Here is a 27,227-nt window from a genome sequence, read left to right on the forward strand (position 1 = left end):
GATAATTCGTCTAGAATTTTCTTGCTAGAACAACGTTACTCCAGCAGGAATCGTTTTTACGTTTTTTTTTCAAAACTACAACATGCACAATTTTTTTATGCGGCGCACATTTACAGCAGATTGCGCACTAATTATACGTTCTACTTATATCACTCTAGGTGACACTTTCTTGCTGGCGTAACGTACACCTACTAGCTCTACAAATAATTAAAGGTAAAATGAGTAAAAACTGCATTTCCAACAGTACATTTATTCTAATAACAAAGCATCACCTATAAAATGTTTTCACAAATCAAATGACTATCTCACTAACCAATTAACAGTTATAAAATTAGACCCATTGACTGACATACCTGCAACCGTTAGGAACGGGAAACATATTCGATTTAAGTAAATAAAGAGAAAATGCAACTTATTTTTAATACAATTATAATAGATTTTTAAACAGTAATTTGATATATTACTTGACATTCATGAATAAATGCAATCGGGAATTTCAACATAGGTACTTATGTACAGTCCAGTAATTGTAAATATCTTATATCATCCCAATCAAAAATACTTCAAATTACGTTTAAAATAGGTACCTATTGTGTTTAACTAATACACTAAAATTAAAGCATTTAGGATGTAGAATATTTCCATTATATATGTTGATAATGTCAAACAGGTTACAATGAATGTGCTCATTAAGTCTGATAACATCCTAATTATCGTGGCATAGGTGGCATGGCTGGTGTAGGACCTGACAAGGCAGTATTGGTTCCTAGCAACACCTGAAACAATTCATAATATTTTTAGCAACACAATAAATATTAAATAACAAAAAACCAACATAAACTCATAGAAAACAATTTTTATGTAGATATATAAATAATCTTCATCCAACAAACACAATTCTATGAGTATCTCACTAAACAAACTTAAGGTAGGTATTTAAAATAGGAGGGATGGGTATGCCATGCATACCTGTTTTTGTTGTGATTTTTCCATTTCAGCCATTTGGGCTCTCTCTACTTCAAATATGACTGGAGCGAACAGGATAACTGATGAGCTGGCTACTACCCACATTACTGAGCGAGATAGGCCATATAGAGATTTGACTCCCGACCTAAACAACACAAATAAAATATGTAAGCATAAAACAGTATAACAAACATGTATATGTACAAAGATTCTCAATAACACATATCGCAAAACCTAAGTAGGTTTTTGAGTACAACTGAATCAAAAGTTTGTCTCCTTAAACATTACAAAAATATTAACAAACATGAATTACTCAGTGCGTGTTCATGTAAATTAAAAATATTTAATTTTTTTGCGTGTTTTATATGGCCATTTGTAGCCTGTCAACCATGTCAACAGTGAAATTCACATACTTGATCATGTGAATCTGTCTGACGTATAAAGCTTCAAATATTTGGATAAATAACTGACACAAATAATTATAAGAGAATCCAATAAGAACATCACTATTTGCAATGCTGTTAATGAAAGTTTAGTCAAACCAGACAATGCTACTAAACTTGATGTAGAACAACTTGTTACTGAAGTTATACACTTTCAACTCATTATATCATAGCTACTACTGACTGGATAACTGTAACACATGGCAATTACTTACCAGGTACCTGTGGTGACTGTGTATGTGCAGTTTCGAACGCTTTCAGGAAACATTTCAGTCAGGCCCCATAACCTCTCACAAAAGGTCTCGTCGGGTTCCTACCGGGTTGAATAAAACTTAAATTTTTGACTAAATTTTATTATAATTTTAAGAATTAAAAACTTGTTATCTAATCAGCACCCACACACATAATTAAATAATGTTATACTTACATCGTCGTACTCTTTTAGCGGCCCACCAAGAGGTGTCCCTGCGCTAGGCGACGATCCTAGCTGTAAATACACAATAATCAATAACTAGTAACATATTCTATAATCATAACGATAACTACTATCTGTACATACTGAGGGGGTTATGAAAAATTCTTCGGGTCTACGCTCCGGGGTATCATCTTTGCTTGCAGTCAAAGACTCCATTCCGCTATCACTCTGTTCCAGTTCATCCGTCAAATCCATAAGCATAATATACTATGAAGAATCGTCGTGAATATTTTACACTCCGTTAAACACTAATAGAACACTTTTCTAATTCGGTTTTACAGCCCCAAAAAATCGTAACATGCACCCAGCCTTGCACAAAAGACGTGATCAGAGTTGCCAACTAAAGTTTAGGGTGGCTGGCTATAATATTTAGTATTTAACTTTTTATTTTCGAATCAGTGTAAAGATTAGACACAAACTAACCTATTGACTGTTATTCATTTAGTGCCTATATTTTGTTAATTTCGAATAAAAGTTACAGGGGACATAATCTTTGATGAAATAGAACGACAGCGCCAGAAAATTCAGTCAAAGACAAGACAAATTGATCAGCCTTGCCAGGACAAAAGTTGAGTGTTGGACTGTTGGTAGAATGTGTAGAGGCAGCATTAATCTACATGTATGAACTAATCTTGAAAGCCTGCAGCACCAACAATTCTTGAAACTATAGTTATACTAAATATAATTAACGTGTGCTAAATATGAAGCAAAATTTCAATAAAATTAAAAACTCATTTAAACCTCTTATTAATGCTATTATTAAACGAGTTTATTTAAAAAAATCATAATATCACCAATAATTACGTGACAATCAGAAGGAGTGCTGCATCTGCATGGACTATCAGAAGTCATTTCAATTATAATAAAATAATATTTTGAAAGAGTTTATTTCCCTTAGCACATGCCAATACTGACAATGGCAAAGTCAGTTAGCTTCACACTGTGTAATTTACTTCCAAATACAAATTAATGTCATGTATATGACCTATTTGTTTAAAAATAAAATATATTATGTGCACACTGCTTATTGCACAATGTATAAGAGTTATCTACCTACTATAATAATTAATTAATGACGTTATCCAATGCTCCTTACTCATATATTTACTACTTGCAAATAGCGGGCTAAATTCACTATGGCTAAGCAAGCACCATATTCAATAATCCTGTGGGGTGGTTAGTGGATAATCAATATTTTTATTTAAAATACATTTTTATTTTATTTATTAACATTTTGCAACCTTGTAGTTGCAAAATTACAGATTAAGCCGGATTTTTCACAGTACGTCCAAATTCATATTTATTGTGCTTGTAGTCTCAGTTCGAGCTTCAAGCCCATCTATACTGTGAGAACCTAGCTTTATACTAAATTGTTCTCATTAAATTCGTAAATTGTAATGCATAAGAATTGACGCGGTTGACTCTGGAACGTGCTAACAACCAATTCAAAATGACATAATAATGACAGTTGACAGCAGACTTTTTTCTGGAATCTGCCATATTTCTTAATTCGTGCAATTAAAAATTAAAATTCAATTTATAACAGTTATACCTCATCTATCTATTAATGATTTTATGGCTTTAGGTTCCTCAAGTGCTTTATCTGATTTATGTTTACACTTGGACTGTACGGCTACTTCGAAATTATTAGCTTCAGCTTGATCATCGATAGGTTAAAACCATTTTCACAAGCAGAAATCTATGCTAATCAGTGAGTGTTTGAACACTGCCAAAATTGGTGAAGTCTGTACATGCCCTGTTGATATACCTTCGAAGCGTGTATCAAAGGTATGTATCTATTTGTACAATATATTAGATCTTAAGATATTCTACTAAATCGATAAAATGTTTTCCTGAACTGTTTTCCGTGTCGTCTGGATTTTGCCTTTCTACTGGTCATATATATTGTCCCTAGCATCAGTAAGTACTTACTTACTATGTGAACTTAATATAGATGAAACTAGTATTAAATAAACAAATAATCAGACAATACAGTTCACGAAATATAATATTTCTACAATTTTCGTGTAGGTATTCCTCTCTGCAACATTACTTTTACACACCTCTGGGTGATCAAAGTGCTTCTGGATATTCTATTCTGTTAATTCTAATCATCAATTAATAGTTATTTTATGTCTTGTTCTTTGTTTGTTTATAACTGTTGTTCAGCAAAAGAGACCAACGGTCTAACTTTTGTTGTTTCTTGTCACTCTGTTTATGTGGTTCTAGTTGTGATGTTTGTATTTTTTTCTGCCAATGTGTATAAAAGATCTAATAAACCATCTAAATATGATAATTATATTTGCAAACATCAAAGTCGTGAGTTCAATCTAAATTCATTAATACTTTTGGGTCTAAAGGTTTATCGTACGATTTGTGCAACTAATATAAGTCACACATCACAATAAATATTATTTCTTATTCTACAACTCAATGAGACAAATACTTTAGAAAAATATATTATGATTTCATTTTATGAATACATACTGTTGTTATGCCCTGCATGAGGACACAAGGAGAATATCAACTTGTACATCAGTCAGCCATATGTATTAGTAATATAGCATGGCAATGACAAATGTTTGGCTAATACAATAATTATTTACTGAATGCCAAGCCATTTCGTCCTGTGAATGTCAGAGTATTAAAAATACATTAATTTAATATGTTTATGTTGGAATAAGCATGACGTACAGAGTGATCCGTGCATCATACAAAACCCTTTGTGAAATAAAAACAAGAGTACATTATCTCAATACATTGCCACCAAGAATAAAACTGTGTCTAAAATAACTCACTGGGCTGCCACGGTTGAGGTTTAATTATAATCTGCACTGCCAAACCGACAGACAGAAATTCTTCACTTTAAAATTATTTACATCAAAAAATTGTTTGTCTCATTGCCAAGGAAATATTATAAACCATAAAATAAACTTTAAAGATAACTTGTTGTTTCATACCTACTGGTTTTCAACTTCCACTTGCAATTTTTAATACTTTTTTATACTACTGAGTTCTCTCTCTGAATTTTTCCAGATGTTCCACTTTTTATGTAATGTTTTGGCATTGGTGCAAATTACAATTTAAATGTTTATATCTAAATTCCTTAGGTCCATCTGTATCACACATACAATTTGTTTTATTATAATATACTACTTACCCTAGTTAAATCAACAGAAAAATATTTCCTGAGCAATAAATTCCAGATTATATTTTATTCATTTTATTTCTATTGCTGTTACTTGCATTCAATTTTGTGTTGAGTATAAACAAGCTAAATTCTACTTATGAATTTGTTCATAGAGAGTTGACCTAATTAGTCAATACTTCCAAATCAGTGGCTGTCTCATGCATCAATCATCATTTGTGAAAACAACAACAAGCCCCTTATCTGTCATAGCATTTCATTCAAGTGTCAATTGACGTCAGGTCGCATCGTCGTCAACGCCATTGCACTAGAATAACTGCACTTGTATAACTTCCCATGTATTTATGTCTGATATGATTAGTGAGCGCGCCGCTTCCGTATTAGTACGCAAATAGCTATTGTTTACTTTTGTACGCGAACTGATGTTCAGCCTCGAAAATGTCCAATTTAAATAGATGTGCGGGTTACAGTCGTAAATACGTGCTCGGATTAATTAATCAATCCGGATCTGTGATCTCTGATATTACGTGATCGGAATGACGATTCCACATATAATTTTCTACTATAACGCCTGCAGAAATAGTACGATTTCTTGTACCAAGTATCTGAGATGTTTGTTTTCCTGCCAAGCTTTGTCATTTCAAATAGTATTGCATCTGGTGTTTATAGCAAAGGTCTCCCACTAACTAATCACATTTTTTATTATTCACTATTACATTTAACAATAAGTCCAATTACCTTGTTGTTAAGAAAGTTATGAATATTCAAAAATAACTGACGAAATACACCTGTTCTATCGTAAAATATATTTCATAACACGGTTCTTTGTTCTGGTTTCACAACAATGCTTCGTCAATCTGGCTGTATATAATAAAATCGTAAAAATACTGTACCATCTGGTGAATCTCGAATCTATATTCGTTGTCTGTTTTACCTACCACATATTACGCAGTTCTTCATTTCAGTAATTTCCTAATAGTTGAGTCTATTGCTATGTCGAAGCATTGAGCAGAGGGGTGACTCATTTACAAGAATTCATCATTAACAGACCTAGAGTACACTTGCTTATTATTATTTGTGTCTGGTAGCAGATATACAGAGATAATAATAAAAAATAAGCATCAAGGTCGCGGTAAAAGTTGTCGAGTTGATTATACAAGTCTTACAAAGGTTCTAATTGTCGTATGTATCGTACGTAGGCGCTGGGGGGGTCAACGTGCCCGAATGCACTTGATAGAAACATACAGCACACTAGTTCATATCTATTTTAAATTAACCTGATCTTTATACAAACGTATAAATAACCTAAGCCTTTGGCTGCTACGCAAATCTTTCAGATAGTAACTTTGATTCACAGTCAGTTCGAACTATATCTATTTGCAACCTTTTCATATTTTTAATGTATAACAGTTCTACAGACATTCGTAAAATGTAATTATGCTATATTGTTTGAAAACATCAGGCAATGTTATGCATAATGATAATGCAAGAAAAAAGTTGTTTGATGAGATCGAAGAATCACGCCCAAAAAAAGTATTTACCGTTCTTATCAGATAAATGATAGAAACATTTTGTTTTAATTAAAATTAAGTAAACACCTGCGTAGAAACTTTTATTTTTCTGAACGAATTGATTTAGTTATTCGGAAAGCATCCCTTTCCACTATCTAATTACTTTAATATTATGTACTAATTAGATTCTTAGATCTTAGCGATTGTAGTATTTACTACAGCCTATCATTATGAACAGGAGGAAGTCATCACAGACATAAAGGAACTTGCTGTACATGATATCGTATCGTAATAATAGTGAAATACGAAATTATTCATATAGATAAAACTTAAGAAAATTACTTGTTGTAAGTAATGAACCAAACAGTACTTCCCTAAGCATTGTAATTTTTGCTTTTCTTCTACAGTCAAGATTTCTTCGTGTTCAAAGTTGGCATTGTTTTAAGGTTCATGGTGGGCTAAGTACCCGAACGGCCACGAGGTCATTTTCTACAAGGACTTTCCATCTCATTCGGGGCGACCACTTACACCAAACTTTACATATTTAACGTGATATTTCGTTAATATCACAGCAGTTGCTATGGTATTACATGCAATTTTATCACATTTTCCCTTACCGTTTTCCTCGTTTTAGTATTTTCCTCCTGCATGTTTAATTCGTGATTATAATCTGCTGCCAATAAGTAAGAGCGTGTATTAAATCACGGTCACTTATTTTGAACCTATTAACTTTCATAGAGCTACGTAATTATTGAATACATCATAAAATCACTCGGGCCGGTTATGTTCAACACATGTGTTGATAATTTCGTGACCTAATATCACGTGAGGAAGTCGTTATCCAGCGATTACTCATAGGTAATATATCACAAATTTATCGCATGATGGAACTTTCTCTCGTAGTAATTACTATAATCTGATCTTTGTGCACTATGTTAGTGTTAGGTATAACAAACCGATATCAGTTCAGGCAGACGAGCCATTATAAGCAGTCATGGGTCGCCGGCGCATTCTGCCTTATCTCAATTCTGTCTGGTTCACATTGGTTCCATTATAAATTCTTGGTTCATTTGAGTTAAAGTGGATGATTTGTTGCAAAAGCTGTCATGTGAGTCCTAGAAGGAAGCTGATGAGTTAAATTGAATGATTTGGTTACAAAAGCTGCCATGATTGTTTGATTGTTAAGACGTCATGTGAGTAAGTATTAGTCGAAATTGGTTCGGAAAGACTTTGTTTCCGTTTCAAGTAGTACTGCCGCGCCTGATAGATTGCGTAAGTAGCTGTTTTGGACATGTTTACATGGTGCAGTGCAAAGTAAACAAGCTATCATATTCGCCCGCTTATTGAGGGATGACAATGTACAAGCTGAATGATATTTCCCCGCGGTCCGGCGATTGTGGCGCGACGCCAAACTTTTTGCATTACTGAGACGACTTCCTCTTTAAATCCATTAAGAATCATTGTAATGATTCATTTGTTGGGCACAATCAATTTATTGTGAGTTTCAGTAAATTCAAACAGTTAAAACTGTCTTCCTGACCATACTACCTCAGTTCAGACAATTGACTTGTCTGACATTGAGTGAGTTTTCTCTTGTAGAAGATCATTCGCTTGGCCGCCTATTGCATCATCTTGATTACTCTTAATTTATCTTCATTGGTTCTGGACGGACAATAGCTTCGTCCAATGATAATTTTCTTGGAATTAACCAAGTAATTTATTTTTTAATTGTAGTCTCTATGACGAACAAACAATTACAGCTCAAGTGTTTACGAATTGTTGAAGAAAGGTTGTTCACCCTGTGGTCGAACGCTAGACTCAGCGACGCAGACTTGTGCGCAAGGCATTTGGTTGTACTTACCCTATGTGCTTATCATGTGACAAAATTTAGGCCAATTAAGTTCTGACGTCATATCAGTAGAAATGCGATAACATCTCACACAAATATTATGAGCTAATCTCGCTATTTTTGTAAAATATTTAAATTTATTGCAATTTTAATGTATCTTTCAAACGTTTGTCAATATATGAAACATGTAAGATGCTAAAAGCGTTCCATCAATGCCGAATACATTGCTTTCTCGAAACAAGTTGTAGATTCCACAAATGTAATGTATTGAACTTCGCTCTCCGCGAAAGTGTATACTTGAGAGCTCGTATTGGCTATATTTCAGCTCGAGGTTTGCACAAACAGAAATACAGAAATATTTTTGGTATCTGTTGAAAACGCCTGGCCTCCTTGTATTGTTTTGAACGATTTACACATTAATTTTGCGAGCGTGATACTTATCACTTAATGTTGATACAAGATAATGGCTACGCTATTTAAAGATGATTAGGTGATTCGGTCGACGACTTCTTTATTATTGATTTTGTTAATTTTAGTCTATTTGTTTTCATTCTTGTGACATTGTTGACCAAGTTGTTATGTGACAAATTGTACTACAGAGTGTACTCATAAACTCTTAAATAGCTAAAAAAGACAAATATATGCCACTTGATGTCACATTATTTTAAAATATAGCGCTGTATACTTAAGACTGTGTGATAAATATGTTTGCAGATTTTTTATTTGCACTTCATTTGCAAGAACAGTAGTAGAGTTTTCCCCATTAGTCGTACTGGAACTGCAATATTAACTTTACGATAGAAGTAATAAAACGTAGGCAGTTACCAATTAAGAACATTACAATTTTAATTAAGTTTGTAATGTAACCAAAAGATGTTTTAATTGAAGTATGAGCTCAGGGTTCCTTACATAGGTAGCAGCTATTTTCGTACCAACGCTATCGATTTTATAACTTCCAGTGGCTTTATTATGCAGGTATGAATACTTTAAATGCACGTTCTTCTTCCCCTAGTTACTATGCGGGATGTACCCTTGACTCTTTGTCATTATAGCATAAAAAACGTGATGGAAATAATGATCGCTGGGATTTCCCGCGGCGTCTCTTTGATAAATGAAACATAGTAAATGAATCATAATACTTAAATACATACACGTCATCCACATAATATTTATAAAAAAGCTTTAGAGTATTTAAAGGGTAGTAATATACATATATCGTGACCTTATTAGGGTTTATTAGCCCAACGTCACGAACAAAGCTCTTTTGATTTAGTCGTGTTCGTTTGTTTCTGTTACATGACATCGCGTTTTGTTTCATATTGCGTGCCACTAATAACAAATTAGTTCCTGTGTTCTCAAAGACTCAAACTCTCTGGACTTCTATAAATTATTTCCCGTTAGTGACGGTTAATTATGCTGATCGGTGCCATAATAGGCTACCAATGTGATCCGTTCTTACCTACCTGTCGGGCAAACTCGACAGCCGAAGACTTTTTGTCTCAGTACTTTGCAATTCCCTGTATAAAATTCAGTCTTTTTATCTACAAACAAATAAAATAGTTACAAAGTTTTAGTTTCCCTTCCATACAGGGCTTGAACAAAACCATCGTAAAAACGAACTACGTCTTTGCTCTTTGTAAGGCAAATAGCCTGCTTGTTTATGACGCAACTAGAAACAAGATTATATTCACCCGATTCGATCCATCAATAAAACTCTAGGTTTGCAAATGCATTCGTTATGTCCTTTAAGTTTGTTGAAGTTTCCTAATAAATCAACGTTTCTCTCACGTAGGTGTCCCTCAGAGCATGTTAACATTGACTTGACAGTGTTAAATTGACTGTAACATTGTTTTCAACGAAAAAACGTCACTTTGGTCTTAGAAAAGAAAACATGCTGATGTCTTTTAGGCCTTGACACGATTTTCTCTTCGTTGCCGTGCCAAAGGGACAGGAATGGGATTGGCCTTCCATTCCTTGTCTAAAACCCGTGCTACATTCACAGTAACAGTAGTAATTCAAAGTACAAACCTACATAATACAAGGGCCATGTACAATGTTTTCAGTGGCGTGCATTATTTAACCCGTAGTGTATTGTGTGGTAATATCGTCGTCCAATGGCTAATGATTCATTATTTATCGTGTTCGTGTTCCTATGTAAACAAATACTGCGCAGTTGTATTAACGTAATGCGGCACAGTTTAGGATTGCCACTCTTTAATAGTCTTTAACGAGGAAAAATATCATGTAAAAGTCCTTATCTTTTTGCATAACATCGTAAATTTTTGCACCTAGTGTTTATCAAAGGCTGGTTTTAAGGTATTACTAAACACAACAGCTATCCTTGACATTTCTTGATAATTTTTACGAATTGTAGTCGTACACACAAAGAGATCTGTGCATAGATCCTACTTATAGAGGTGGACTGGACGCCAACTCGAGCATTGTTTGTGTCTGTCCATGAACGACTAACAAGAAACCCGTTGTCAAATGCGGGATTTCTCAGTATTCGCGTGACCATATTTTGAAATTGACTCGTGAATGGAATTGATCGGAGAAGGTCTTGAACATCGTTATGCGATTTAATCTTGTCCTGTCTGGCATGTTTCCGCTAGATTCTGATTTGGATGTGAGTTCGCATTGAAATCAAAAAATATAACAGCTACACTGACTTCTGATTCCTCGATCCACCGTCGATAGTACCAACTTGAGCTTTTAAACTGCAAAAAATATTTTTAGCATTAATAAGATAACGCAGATCACAAATTCACTTTAATAGGCCCAAACTTCTGTCGAGTAAATTTCAGTATCTAACCTCATATAGTATTATTTGTGGTAGTGTAAGCGACAGCCCTGATACAAGTAACTACTTTGTAAAATAGAATACTAGTTTCCTTGCTACGTCACGGTGACGCTGACTTACTTTCTATATCACTGTCCATTAGGGAGTGTTTCACTTGATTAGTTTTCGCTTCAAGGTTCTATCACTTTACCGTGCAATTTGTATAACGTTATTTAGTAATGCTACCGTCGAACTCACCTTGAAATAAAATAAACCGCTAAAAGAAATGTCTTTAACATAACAATGACTATACAATGTATAGCCACATTAATTATAATATCAATTAAGTAAACGATGTGTCAGCATTGAAAGCAATAATTGTTGCAATTACAGTAAATTAACTTGATTACTAATTAAAAACTTCTTGATAGGTGCATTAGTTTCATAAAACGTCAGACTCAGCGAATACGATTATACCAAATTGATGTTTATTTAAAATCTGTGTCAGCCGATATAATATAAAAATCAGCATTATATGTAGTTCGAAATTATATTCTTTGTTTGATTGTTCAGCTTCTTCTAAATAGTGAGTCCAATCTTCACCCAACTTGTATTGCTTCGTAAGTGTATTAAACATATCCTGCCTGTTGTTTTGTTAAGAAGTCAAGATTGACCATTTCCTGGGACTAGGACTGTGTAATAAGTACATTTATAAAATTTAAGCTTTTGAGATTCAAATTAACGATAAAAATGTCAATAGCTTTGAAAAACAATGGTTTTGATTTTTTAGCCTAGTTATAATGCTTCTATGTTTTGCATGCAAAGCTAGATGTGATTGGTTGTCGGAGCATACCTTATTAGTCACGGTAAACGCTGTAGTTGTAGCGTTACTAATGAGTATGCGATTATAACACTATGTCAAAAATAAGCACACACTTGCTGTCATTGTTCTACAATAAATAAATTGTTTGAAAACAGGGTTAGTTTTCACTTTTTACTTATGATTTTGGGACTAGGTACGGTACACTGGTCTGTACTGTACCTGTTGTGATATTTAAAGTACCTACCCTATTAAAGAAAATTCAAAGATTTGTCTCTAGTTCATGCACTAGAAGGAAGTAGAGTGGTGCTAGTACTTGATTAAAATATCAAACTGTTATTCCAAATCCTATTTAATTGCTAATGTTTACTATAATAAATAATAATTATCTTCATCTCTAATCACGGTCCTCTCTCATAGCACGCTACAGTACACGATTTCGCCACGATCATTAGGATTTCTAATCAATAAACACGGTTGGTCGAGCGGCCTGATGACGTAATAAGGATATTGAAGCAATAAGGCATCGCTTACGTCACTATACTTAGGTATAAATAACTCCTCATGACAAGAGACCTTCGTTAAATGTACCTTTCTTCTGGAAACAGGTAGTATTGGTATCTCCCTTTTGAAAGGATTTTAAATGCAGCAAGGTTTGTTAGGTTCAACCAGCTGTTTGCACTTTTAGTATATTGCGTAGCTAATACTTTGAAATATGTCTGAAAGTAGACGGAAAAGAGAACTAATCGTAGCCGGATCGAATTCTGGAATGATTTTCCATGGTTGTCAATTATAGGCATAATTTACCCGCGACTTTGGACTTCGTATGTCGAGGTTGCGATAAAATGTTGTGTTAGGTGCTAATAAGATACGTTATTTGTGCCAATTTTCATTCAAATCGGTTCGGCCATTTTTGTGTAATCGAGTTACAAACATCCAACAATATTAGCGTTGCGTCGATAATCACAATATTTTGCACTGATTTCTAATCAGTCTACCAAGTCGTGTGCTATGATGTAACGTTTGTATATATTTTTATAAATAGTTGCTATCTTCAAGTTGTTATCAATATCGAATGTTTTGTACTTTTGTTGACTGATCACTTGCTAATCCCATACATGGCATGGCATACATGATTCATTTGCATCATGTGATAATCTCAGATCATGCTTATGATATACAAATTGATGAGTGTCCTTGCTTTCTCGATTGGGGTTCCCCAACTTTTGTGCTATCCCTCCTATTTTCATGTGCATAGCTTATTATAAGCTTTATTAAGACGAATATTCTGTGTATTCGATTTCGACGATTTCTTTGTTTTTCTGCCCTACCGAGTTAATTTTAAATCAGTCTACACATTTTACGTTTGTTTCAAACAAAGTTTCCTCAGGCCAACATATTGAAGCAATATTAATGTAATTTAATAGTAAACACTCGTGTTAAGTTTTGCGATATTATAGATCGAGTTTATTTCAAACTACGCCGTTCTCAAAAACACCTACACTTTCGACAACTAGGTCTGTAACATTGAGAATGTTTAGTCAAACAATGATACTTATTTTCTGGAAATCGGAAAATATTTCATAAAGCAATAAATGACTTCAAAAACTTTATTTATGAACCACCGAGTGCGCAGTAACCGGTGACATCTCTGAATCACGAGTAGAATATTTTGTTGCAAGAAAATCTGAAATCATACAATCTCAGTAAAATTCTCAGTTGAAAACTTATCTTTCGCATGTTGTGGTTCTGCTCCATTTCCCGCCACCCGCTGTTACTGTGCTGCTATAATGAGTTCAGACACAGCTGTTCCGTCGTAGATACAGGATTGAATAACATTTTCCCTTGTTTGACGTCGCCCATCACTCGTTTGACGGCAGACGGGCTGGCGTGCAAGCTGTGATCAATGCCGTGACGGAGCCACCCATTGTTTGGGCCTTGTTTGAGTCCGTCCAAGCGTACAACAGAGAAAACTATTCGTTTATTGAATTTGTCGTCGTAGTGATCAGGTGCTTTACATTATGTAGTCTATAGAACCAACTTATTTGTTGCCATATAAAGGCAGTTGTCTTTTGAATGAGTGCATAGTTGTTAATCACCTGACATCTTGTGATTTGTTTGTATTACGTGTACGGTGTAGTTTTGCAGGTCGTCGCCACAATGTATTTTTCCACTAAATCAGTCATCAAATTGGACGGCTCCCTAATTCCATCGTATGACTGTCATGTGATCAGCATGACTGTGACTCTTTATGTAGGAGTCAGGAATCATTTTCTTGTGAATGTATGACGGTGTTGAATAATTTGTAGAAATTGTATGTTTGTATGTTCTCGAAGGCAAATTAAAATACCTCAGTAAAATTGTTGTAAATATAATAATCTAAATCGCAGATTAAATATAAATACATTAATTTATTTTTATAAAGTGTGACACACACCGTCATTTCGATAGTCGCGACTACTACATTTTATGATTTTTATATTTACTTTTAATGGAGAATGTTACTAGGTATGCCAAATCGCTTCAAATTTTGACACAGTATAGCCTGTGTGTATACATATAAACTAGTTTTTGTTTCAGTCAAAAATACCGAATAGTTTTGATTTTATAAGCATTCAAAGTTTCGAAAAATATCGAGTCCCGCTAACGGCCGCGTGAGTGGTTGTGACGTCATACTACACTTGCGCCGCTCGGGCCGCGTCCCGCTTAGTATTAAGTTGCCAGCCGTTGTTGTTGGTGTAATAACTTGCGCAGTATTTTGTTGTGTTTGCGTCCGCTTATTACATTTATAGTGTAGTAATAGTAAATATTATTCAATTAATAAAGTGGATGAAGGATTTGAAAATTGGAAATCGGATAATCTACCTAAAATAGATGAAAATAATGGTTGCGCATTATTTATCAACAAATAGAGATTTTGTTGCCTCCGAAATCCTTTTTATTATTATAAATGCGAAAGTTTGTGAGAATATATGCATGTATGTATGTACTATTTATTTATTTGTACTATTTACTCCGTACGTTTGGCGCAGTGGTTTAAGCGGTCACCTCGCCGCAATAACCGTAGCGCCGCGTGTGGAGGTTTTGAATCCCATCCGGGACAAATCTTTGTGTGATGAGCACGAGTATTTGTTCTGGTTGTCAATTTATCTATATTGTCAATTTATCTATATATTGAGAAGTATATGAGTATGTTTATCAGTTATTTGGTTACCATTGTACAAGCTCTGCTTAGTTTGGAATCAAATGACCGTGTGTGAGTTGTCCAGCAATATTTAATATTTAATTCAATATTTAATGTATGTATATAGGTATGTATGTATATATATATGTACTTATGTATATAGGTATGTATGTATATATATATGTACGTATGTATGGAGGTTTGTATGTATGTATGGATGTTTGTAACTCTTTCACGCAAATTTGACTGAACCGATTACGATGATATTTGGTATATAGGTAGCTGAAGGCCCAGAATAACACATAGGCTACTTTTTATCCCAGAGTTCCCGAGGAATCGGGATTTACACGGGAAGGGTTTCCATGGAGACGAAGTCGCGGGCGGTCTCTAGTATATTATACATACATATTTGTAATATCTATACTAGAATATTAGAAAGCTGAAGAGTTTGTTTGTTTGAACGTGCTAATCTCAGGAACTATTCGTCCAATTAAAAAAAACTTTCACTGTTAGATAGCCCATTTATTGAGGAAGGCTATAGGCTATATATCATTACGCTAAAACCAATAGGAGCAGAGTACCAATAAAAAATGTTACAAAAACGGGGAAAATTTTGACCCATTCTCTCTTATGTGACGCAAGCGAAGTTGCTCGAGTCAGCTAAGTTAGATATTCACGATCACGCATATTATAAAGAAACAATTTTTAATCGAAATAATCGCGTACTTATTGATTTTACATTTTTCCTGCCACTGTAAAATCAATAAATTCGCGATCAATTCGGTTAGAAAGTGTTTCATTATAAGATAAAGTTAATTATTATTACTTATATACTTACCTACATAAAATTTAATTACATTTAGGCGCAACATATGATTTCCTAGTATTTAAATTGAACATTTTTAAAAGTATTTAGGTATAATTTCAACGCACCGAGCGCGCAATCGCAAGCGGACTGTGTGAGCCAGACTGAGCGTAGTGTAGTGTGACGTCACACCGTCCCCGAGAGCAAGCGTCGTGCGGTTACAACTTGTTTAACTTATAAATCGGAAACTAATTGAGATATCGAAGTAATTCCTTCACTAGTATTTTTTATTTTTAACAAAGAATAAGGAGTGCTAAAAATCAAAATTTGTTAACATTCTCCATTCATGGCATGTCTGTGAGTTCTTAGCAATTGAATAAAATAAGATTATGATTCAAGATGTTCAATATATAAAATCACAAGTGTGTATTTGGATTTTATAGCGGTAGTATGTTTATGATACACGTGTTTTGTTTGTGCCACGTCGGTAAGTAGTTTTCCATAATTACACGCAAACAGTATCTAGGTAATTTGTTACGCAGCGCCTGTGCGGTTTACTGGTATGTAGTATGCGAAGGCGAGTGGCATTACTGTTTGTGCTTACATGCGCCCGCCACTGTTGCCATGCTAACTCACGCCATTCAACCATCTAATCTCATGAATGCACGTGAGAACTGACAACTTCATTAGGTTTTGACTTTGCATAACGCATTACGTAACAAAAGAAACAGAATCGAATAAATAAAATTTGATTACATAGTGTTGTTATGTGTTTAAAGTAATCATGTTCGATAACAATTTATTCTTGATGTTAAATAATTATAATCCGTCGACGAAATTCAATTAAGGAAATCCGTGATAAAGCGATCACAAACAAAAAGCGTTATCACCATCGATATCTGTACAGAGTTTTCGCTCGACGAGCTCTACAGACTCTACACATTGACCCGATGTTAACACTTGCATAGCTTTCCTAGCTCTTTGTAGATAGTATCGATAGCTCTCCCAGAATGTTGCCTGTGAGACTCGCCCTAGTTGGCTTCCCTCCATCTTCTCGTATAACGATAATAACACTTTCCCGGAGATCTGCTTTAATTAGCAAATCGATTTATTTTAATAACGAATAATATTTTCTCAATACACATTTAAGGTACCGATTCGTAACGGAAACGAAGATCTAAATTAAGAATATTTTTATTCATATGCATAAATACGTTATTATTTCCAAAAATATTGTATAGCGATGTCAAATTGTGACAACACTGCAAAAATTTTGGGTATTCGTTTCGCTTCAAGTGAGTTTGATACGGGCTTTTATTTACAAAATAATACCTGACATGTGTCCGTTTTGTCGGTTCACTATATTGTTATCTGTTCCTTACAATAGCAAATACTCGAGCGATATACAAATATAACATAATAGTATTTTGACTTGTCCTCTACGTTGAATACTTACTCGTGTAAAGATAAAGTAGTGTGGTGACGTGTTGAGCATGCTTATTGCTTAGCTTCTCGTGTTACTTCCTGTGAACGTTGCTTAATGTATCATTTTACCGACTTATCAATTTTAACAGCACAGCGAATTCCCATCCGTAATTCAACGGTCACATTCACACTAGTGCAAGGTAGACATTTCGTTACATTATGATACGCTTTCGCTTTACTAAAACTACTCGTAGACTCTGTCCTTATTTGCCGACAAAGTCAACCAACCATTAACTGCTTTCAATAATTGCCGAGTTTATCGACATTAAGGGCGTCTTCCAATATCGTATAACTTTAAAATCTATTGTGAAATGCATTATTAGACGGAAGAGCAATTATGAGTGCTGATCACTTCACAGTCTTAAAATAGGACTAACCGCAATAGTTAAATACTCGCTCCCATGTGACGAATGATTAAGACAAGGAAATAATAAATCATTAAATATTCACTGTTTATAAATAAATATATGGGTGCCAGCTATAATCTTTGTTCCTCGTTATTTTTGTTATATTAATAAATAACTAAAATACATAAAAATATATGTAATTTTATGCTGTACTTAATGTCACGTCAGTTAATTTTATCGTTTTAGTTTTATTTTCGGTATTCGAGTTCAGCGATATCGCCTAGAGTGGGTGGGACGACAAGTTTGCCTTTTTTATTCATACAAAATTTACTGAAAACATTTGATTTCGATCTAAAAGAAGAAGTCTGAAAATCCAAAAAATCGCAATTCAACAAAAGGAAATAATAATATTACTTATTGAGCAAATCAATCACTGTTCTATAGCTACTTTAAATAAAGTTTGTAGTAATATACACACAAAATAAGTAAGAAATAGGAATCTAGTAGCTCTATTTGTATAATATCTGCATTATAATTGGTGGAAACGAGAAACTATAAGTATGGTGATTACTCAACAACCTTACCTTACATACTAAATTGTCAATAGAAGCAAAATTAGTATTGTGAAATTGTATTAAACGCAAACTCCACTAATCATTAATAATTTAGTAATAACTATCCACCGTTTTTACGTTTAGCTTTCATGATGGCAATTTGTAATTTTTGAGACAAAAAGGCAACAGAAATGATTATATACTATAGCAATAGGCAATTATGTTATCCAATTTGATAACTATTAAATAATATCTCGGTATTTAGTTTATTATAAGCTCTGACGTCAACCAAATTATTTATGACGCAGTTTCACAGTAAATTGTTCTGTAGTTCAAGAATGTTCACCTTAACTTCACAGGGGCTTGTGTATCGAACTGATTTCAATTGTTATTATTTATAGTTTTTCATTGTATATAAACTAATCTCTGATTTATTTATTGTACTCTACTTTTTACATTTATTAGTTGCAGTCACTTGCTACCCAAACATGTAATGTAAGCGGGAGAACAGCTTTGCGATAATAAATGGCTGAGGACTGTGGGGTGATCTTGTGCACATTTTCTCTTCAAACCCCTATAGATTTTCAAGACGTGGCTCTCTCTCACTCTGTTCGGCTTTTCAATTTCTCTGATTTAATAAAAAAAGTTAATAAAAATTTGATTAGTAAAAACGCAATCTGTAAGTCATTTTTCAATCTCAATATATTGCGTTTCTGCATTCGATTTAGCGAACGAAATACAGATGTAATTGTGTGGAACGCAGCTCCCCAATTACAGAACCCGAAGTAGCTTATTGATTTTTGAAAATCTGATTAAGGGGTGAAAAGCGACGAGCGGCGCTTGAATTTTGGTTTACTGAACCATCTCCTTTCTCCCTTTTCATTCGATTTTTCGTGTGATCAAGTCTTGCACTAATATATAATAATGAAAGCTGTCTTGTTGGCACTTTTCGAAGTACATAATTTAACAACGACATAATTATTGCAGTCGTTACCATTAACCGTTCAGTCTGGCGATATTCCATATACCTGTTGGGCGAACAACTTGAATTTATAACCGGTTGCTATTTAAACACTTGTTATTTTCGTCTGTTATAAGGGCTCTAAATAATATCCTATCTTATACCTTTAACTACATCTATTGACGCTCAATCTTCAAGGTGAACTAAATTGTTCGGCTGCGTCATAGCCCAAGCATTTCGTTGTATAAATTTTAATGTCCAATATTTTTGTTTACGATGACAGGCGTGCGAATTTACGCTAACTGCACTATTTCCATCTCGATACATTACTAATATAATAGCGACCTGGCGCCGGCCAACGATCGCTATTTATTACTTTTCTTTGGAAAAACGCCAAGTGTCTCTCGAAGTCGACATCAGCAAGTATCGACACATGCCAAAAGAAAGTCAAAGTTCGACGGCATGCGTATAGAATATAGTACAAGCACTTCAATCATGTACGACGGATCAACACATTCAGCACCACGCCCTAGCACCTAAATAATCACATAGGAAGGTACGTGCATCTTCATTTATTTTCTGGCACTTACTGCAACCTTCTAACAATTGCGTCAGTAATAATTCAATTGTCACTCAGTTATTGTATTTATATAATGAAAATATTATGACATTTGTGAGTATCATAATAGCAATTTGAGGTGAGATATGAAAGTTGACGCGTGTTTTGGGTTTCATCGCTGAACAAGAATTCTCAAGACTCATATAGAGCAACGAAGTTGAATTTCAAAAATATTAAACGAAGTGAGAACGTGAAACATGAGATTTAAAAAAACGTATTCTCATTCCCTGTCGGATGTAGTGAAAGATGCGTTTGTGTAAATGCAGCTATTATTTATTTTAAGAAATCTCTAAATAAAATATGTATTTTTGGTCAGATCCTAATTACAAAAAATATGGTCTCGATGACGTCTGGTTGGCGATTTGACAGCATTTAAAAAGAACAATACATTGTATATGTAAGAAAATATTAGCTCAGTTTTCTTCAGTTTGTATGACCTTATTATTCCAATAAAAGTTAAACAATAACAGTTAAGATTAATTATCCATTGGAAAATTACTATAGAAAAAGTGTGTGGTATGTTTCAGTTTCAAGTGCTTGCATGTATGTATGTAACAGTGCAAACACGTGGGAATTTGTTATTTCTACGGAAATAGGCATTTGCAGAATACGAACGAGTTGCAATCTAAATATTTACACCCCGAGTGCGTACACGGCGTATTTAATAAAGATACGCAAATTTTAGCTCCTCCGTGGTAGAACAGAAATAACTGAATGTAATCAAATGTCCATACGAAAAACATCGCCATTAATAAATAGCTGCAAACTGAACGTGATACGTTTTTACGACTATACATATAAGCTGTAATTACGGAGATTTACCGAATACTTATTTTTAATAATGTTTTGCATCAAGTATTGATGCTTTCCAAACGCCCTAAGCATTCGAGCAAATATTTTGTACGGTAATGAGTGCTAGAAAATTTTATCACGTACAGATAGGACCATAAAAGTCTTAATGAACACTTGGAGACCGAGAGAGTAAACGAAATTGCGAAAAGAAGACACGTGTATGACATTGTTGTAAGGGTGGGATTGTACCGGGCGGCTGGTAGTCTGGTGAGGCGAGGGCGCATGACTGGGGGCGCACGCGTAAGGGTGACGTCACCGGCTGCGTGACGCCAGCCCCTCTACGCACCCCGAGGCCAAGGCCTAGCAGTACTTCGACCCTCCACACTTGACATTGGGTGGACAAACCATTCCAATCACGTCTAAAGGTTGAAGTCAGATTGAAAGTCACTTCACCTTTCACAAATTCGTTCGTTACCGGTACGAACTAATTAGCTCATTATTTCTGTGCATTGTTTAAACCCACTTACATACCCTCAAACATTTTACCTTTTTTAAATATTGTACTCATTCTATGCTTGTGTTACGTTACATCATGTATTATGATGTAATATTATCTAAGCTCGCAACTAATATTGTCTTATGGTTTGGAAATAAAATCTTTTTAACTATACCGATACTAACTTACTACTGGCTTACTTGAGGATCTTCGCTCGTTTACGATTTTTTTATTTTCCATTGGAAGATAAATCCTGATATTCTTCTTGGACTTCTACAAACATTTCCAAACCAAAATGAGCCAAATTGGTCCAGTCGTTGTCGTGTTTAAGCGAGACTGACAAACGCATTTCATTTGTATAGATAGGTTGATTGAAATGATTTCTGATTGATTTATTGATTGCTATTCGAACATTGTTAACATTACAAATGACCGACATGTACCTAGAGCTATTTGTTTTGGCGAGCCCTATTTTAGTGAATAAAAAACATTGTAAAAATCTATGACATATTTATTAATTGATCTTGTTTTGTAGATTCCAACTACTATTCCTGTCTTACACGGACTTTTTTCAAATAAACCATCTCGTCGTAGATCAAAAGAAAAAATAAGAATCGATAAGATGACTAATAAGCGGATCTACGTGACGCATTTTTCTAGTAAAAAGGTTGACTTTAACTAACAAAATAATTAGTAAACAAATATTTTTATCACACGCACTCAGATACCACGATATATATCAAGTTGAGTGCGTGTACGTGTAATCCTACACTAGCTAATACAATAGGTACTCAACTTTTTGTGCGAAATAAGTACAAGTAGTTTTGCAACTATGTATTACTACTATGAACCATCTCCAGAATGGAGAATGTTAACAAATTTGGATTATTAGCTCTCCATATTCTCTGTTAAAAATAAAAAATACTAGTGAAAGAATTACTTTGATACGTCAATTAGTTTCCGATTTATAAGTAAAACAAGTTGTAACCGCACGGTGACGGTGTGACGTCATTGTACACTACGCTTAATCTGGCTCACATAGTCTTTTTTAATAATATTTACTATTATTACACTTTAAATGTAATAAGCAGACGAAAACACAACAAAATACTGCATAAGCTATTACATCTACGGCTGGAGACTTGATATTAAGCGGGACGCGGCCCGCGCGGCGTGGTGTACTATGACGTCACGCTGTTAGCGGGACTCGATATTTTTTGAAACTTTGAATGCTTGTAAAATCAAAACTACTTGGTATTTTTGACTAAAACAAAAACTAGTTTTCATGTACATGTACAGGCTTTACTGAGTCAAAATTTCAAGCGATTTGGCATACCTAGTAACATTCTCCATTATTTCAAAAGATTGAATCATCATACCTACGATGTTTCCGCTAGTATAATACTAGATTTTGTAGCTTTTATCTATTTCTTCATGATATCGCAGGAAATAAACCTGGGATTATCTTTTATGAGTCATTGTAATTCAGAATACAGCTGTTGATAAAATGCTATAAATAATTACTTTACAATCTTATTCCGTTTGTTAGAAGGCGCGATATTTAATACGCAATTGGTGCGCAAATAATGCGTACAATGATTGGTCGGTAATTTCACTGTAACTTTCCAGATACGACGCATTTGACTGACTGGTTGCAGCATTGTGCATTGTGCTACTCATTTTTGTCATAAAGGAAAGTTTTCCCCGGTACGCATTCCTTTTACCTAAAGAAATCGCTGAATATTCATTCACAATCATAACAGTGACATGTAGGGGTGCCGATTATGTATGGATTGTTTGCAATGTAGGGTATTCCCTAATATGTAAGATGTGGCACAATTTACGAGGCATTCCCCTCAGTCTATCTAATAACGAGGGCAAATAGTAGAACATCTTCCTCCTTCTCATACGATTCGGGCCGCGTCCGGGGGGTGTTTTGCCCTGACCTTGGAGTTGATTTATCGGGAGATGGGGATCGCACTGCGGCATTTCGGGACCAACCTTGAGACAGACAGTTGCCTCCGTTTGTTTTCTTGTAAGCCTCGCTATATTTATCCCCAACTTCTGCGTTTTACCATAGGCGCGTGACCTTTCAAGGTGGAGGACTCTTTCAATTTATAAATAACTGTACAATTATAGTGAAATAAAAGTATCAGTTTTACCAATAGTAGTATTTGTCGACGTACCATTATGCAATTATTCATTATCAGGCACTTTTGGAAAATGTTGCTATCTTTGCCTTATTCTCGTCCATGTAATATGCTAACATAAGTTATTGACTTACTAATGAGGATTGTAAAAAATTTAGTTTTCATTTTATATAGAGAATCGTGTAAGCGGGGGTGGCTTTTGACTTGCGTGGGTGTAACAGTTAAAGCGTAGGCGTCGTGTGGGCGTTGCTGACTCCGTTAAAAACCTTTATAAATTCTCTCACTATAGTTATATAACTGTGTGGACTGTGCCGGTACTGTTTGAACGTTATATTTAACTATCGACTATCTTGTCTCTAGGCCGATAATGTGATAAAGCGATTGCACCTGATTAGAACGTTATTGTTTTATGTTTTAGTCTGTTGTAAATAACGGAAAGTGCAATACTTGCGGACTATTAGATCACCTTGCGTTTTAATGAAAGATTTTATTAAATTGTATGACGTTAAATATCAATGTCAGATGTGTAAGTAAAAAGCAACAAACATAGTATTATTCGTAAAACCATAGGTACAATGTTGTAGTTATCTACCTAGAATGATGTCAACGTTTGAATTTTTTAGCATACGACTGAACTACCTACTACCTATCTAGCCACAACGCTGACTACATGCACCTGCCTCGTCTCCAATAAAATATTCAGACTTTATTCACCGGCTCGCTTGGTTCGCCTTCTACACGCGATGCTCGGCTAAACTTAGCTTGATGTAGCGGGACACTCAATCATTTGCATACATAATATATGCAATCGGAAAGTGCCATTATTAGATCATCATTATCACACAGACCGAATAGCACAGCTCCCCACCCACAATGCTCCCCTTGTCTACTCACGTCTCACAATAATATATTCTTATAAAATAGAGGGGAGTTACTAGTAATGGGAACGTGCTTTATTACATCAACTTAGGGTGGGATCATTCACCCCCAGTTTCTGAGTACATTTAGCGGCAGTTTATCTATTCAATAGCGTTTTTTTATATGAGTTTTGACACTATTGAATAGATAAAATACGGCTAAATGTACCTCGGAAACCGGGAGTCAGTCAGTTATGCTCATAACAAAGATATTTTTCAAGTGGGGACACGCGCATGTCTAACCTATATTACAATAATTTTTCACTGTCGGGGAAGTCCGTAAACTTCACAATTGATGATTGTTGATGTAACCTCAACCTCCGATTGTGGCCTTAACATGTCATTGTTAAGAAGATTCTGTGTAAAATTTGGTTTTAAGGAATTACGTGGAAAGTTTTATGGATTTATTACCGCGTGTGTGTCGTCGTTTGTGTACAGTAATAAGTTGCAGTGAGTAATAAGTTACAAAACAATGTACAGATCTTGCGATTCTGATGTCTGCCGGTTTAACAGTGATTTTAATTATGTTTTGAGTATAGATATTTATGCATAAGCACTAGACAGAAAAAAAATGCTGACTGGATCTGAAGTTACAGTCATTATGATGTGTAACTCTTAAATACATCAACCGGCACGTTTCACGCAATATTGTTATTAACATATAAATAACTAGCTGACCCGCGCAACTTCGCTTGCGTCACATAAGAGAGGTCATAATTTTTCCCGTTTTTGTATTTTTTTTACTGGTAATCTGCTCCTATTGTGCCTTGTGTAGGTACTGTTGAGTAGTATACTGCCGTCGTAAATCTAAACACAGTAACTTCAAAATATGCGTTTTGAGAAAAACGCGGTTGAAGTTTAATGGTTAATTTTTGCTCTCATGAAGATACTAATTATTGTATATTATTTCATGCAACTTTTAATGTTAGTATATAGTTAAATCTTTGATTCTGTATATATATATCTAGTATATTATTATTGTATAAATAATAAAATTAGATAATGTGTTTTAAGCTAGGGTAATAATATAATATTTTTTTCTTTTTTAAGTTACAACACGGTAACTCAACGGTTACTGTGTTGTAACCAAGTTTTACCTATTACTGTGTTGTAACTTTGTAAAGATATTAACATTAGGGGAATTACGACACAGTAAGTATGTACATACTGTGTTATAACTATGTTTCTTAGAAATACGTATAAAATCAGTAATACAGTAAATGAGATACTGTGATTTATTCAAGTATTTGTTGTTTATCTTTGAACAATATTTTATACGCAATCACAGTAACTGAAGAAGCCGTGTTATAATCAAGCAAAAAAAAACAAAATGTAAACCTATTCACGTTAAAAAAACACAGTTAGTAGTGAGATACTGTTATTTAATTTAAAATAACACAGATACTGTATTTTTTATTAAAAAAAATGTTTTTTTTGTAAAAATACTGTGTTTTTATTTAATGTATTTCGGTAACTATCCATCGTACAAACAAACCGAAAACTTTCTCAAATAGCCCGCGGTCTCCTGATTCCAAAGAACTAAACTAACTATAAACACAGTAACTTAAGTTACTGTGTTTAGATTTACGACGGCAGTATATGCGTGAAAGAGTAACAAACATCCATACATACATACGAACAAACTTTCGCATTTACAATTTTAGTAGGATCTGTCTACCAAATTTCATCGCAGTTTTTCAATAGTTCTTGTGTGAAGGTAGTTTGAAAGAAACAATCATGAGGAATGGAATGTTGCATTAAAGTTAATAAAAACTTTGTATGATATGTTTGTGGGGTTCTCTCTAAAACTACTGAATTATTTCACGATTTTACTAATACAAAGCTTAATTATTCCTTAACAACAAAATATGCTTTTTTTCACGAAAAATATTCTCAAAATTATTTATATCTCTTAATATAACGAAGTCGCGCTAAGGCATATCCGCCATTATAACAGTTGCCATGACAACGGAATTTTGTTAATTCAATGTCATTATAATATTGATTATTTGCGACTTCGTTTTTTCTTTCGAATTTTCCCGGGAAATTCGTCATTTTCCCGGGGTAAAAAGTAGCCTATGTCCTTTCTCGGGTATCAAAATATCTCCATACCAAATTTCATGCAAATTGGTTCAGTAGTTTAGGCGTGATTGAGTAGCAGACAGACAGACAGACAGACAGACAGACAGAGTTACTTTCGCATTTATAATATTAGTATGGATAACGTGACGTGATGATTAACGAAGCAGGTTCAATTTAGTAATAAGTACTTACAAAACAATAACAATAAGTCGAAACTCAGCCTTCTATTGGAACAACGTGTTTGTACTACTTCAAAGGAGGCTATGAATCATTTTTACAATAACTTCTGGTGTAACAACAAGCTTCAGCTTAGTTCCGTTATAATAGCATTAAGGAAACACCGTGCGTTACATTGTACATTCGGAGTGACCCTGAATGATGCTTAGTACTTGACCTTAGCTTATGTTCCATTTGACCTTCGAGTTAACATGTGCCCGAACAGGTGCTTATTGTAATTAAACGTTAATAACACCAACTTTTTGTGAACGCAAAACCAGTTTGATTTTTTTCGAATTCTTGAAACAATCATGCGATGATACGACGAAATTAAACTTGTTATTGTTTGTTATGCCAAATGGAATTTGATTAAACAAAACAATTTAGACCGGAATATGTATTTTTTTGTATAAATAGACTGGCCATGAATATTTTCTAACTCACAATGAACGGATATATTATATTCATTTATAACAGCGTATTTATATTGATCAACTCAAACAAATGGTACACCTGGCTATTTGAATCCAGTTGCCATTCGTGGTTCATAACCATATTGATTTTAGCGATAAAGGTGTAAGGTACAACCCTCACCGAATAATCATATTCCCATAAGAACCACACATAA

At 34.3% G+C, this 27,227-nt stretch overlaps 2 protein-coding genes across 3 annotated transcripts in view; one reads left to right on the forward strand and one right to left on the reverse strand.

Moving 5' to 3' along the window:
- Positions 1 to 234: 234 nt before the first annotated feature.
- Positions 235 to 2,229, reverse strand: mge (translocase of outer mitochondrial membrane 22 homolog mge). Its single transcript, XM_076121993.1, has 5 exons — positions 1,969 to 2,229; positions 1,837 to 1,896; positions 1,625 to 1,722; positions 970 to 1,111; positions 235 to 776 (listed from the first exon to the last, which is right to left on the reverse strand). Exons 1-5 carry the CDS (start codon positions 2,083 to 2,085, stop codon positions 711 to 713), a joined length of 483 nt encoding a protein of 160 aa, XP_075978108.1. The 5' UTR covers positions 2,086 to 2,229; the 3' UTR covers positions 235 to 710.
- Positions 2,230 to 3,352: 1,123 nt separating this feature from the next.
- Positions 3,353 to 27,227, forward strand: part of Ip6k (Inositol hexakisphosphate kinase) — a 45,900-nt gene continuing 22,025 nt past the window's right edge. For both annotated transcript variants that reach the window (XM_076122172.1, XM_076122170.1), the window contains exon 1: positions 3,353 to 3,672. Coding sequence is in view for 1 of the 2 variants with exons in the window: in XM_076122170.1 (XP_075978285.1) it covers positions 3,586 to 3,672 (87 nt within the window). In the remaining variant the exon portion in view is untranslated. The remainder of the gene's footprint in view (positions 3,673 to 27,227) is intronic.

Source organism: Anticarsia gemmatalis, chromosome 13, assembly GCF_050436995.1.
Source record: "Anticarsia gemmatalis isolate Benzon Research Colony breed Stoneville strain chromosome 13, ilAntGemm2 primary, whole genome shotgun sequence".
In the NCBI taxonomy this organism is placed as follows: domain Eukaryota; kingdom Metazoa; phylum Arthropoda; class Insecta; order Lepidoptera; family Erebidae; genus Anticarsia; species Anticarsia gemmatalis.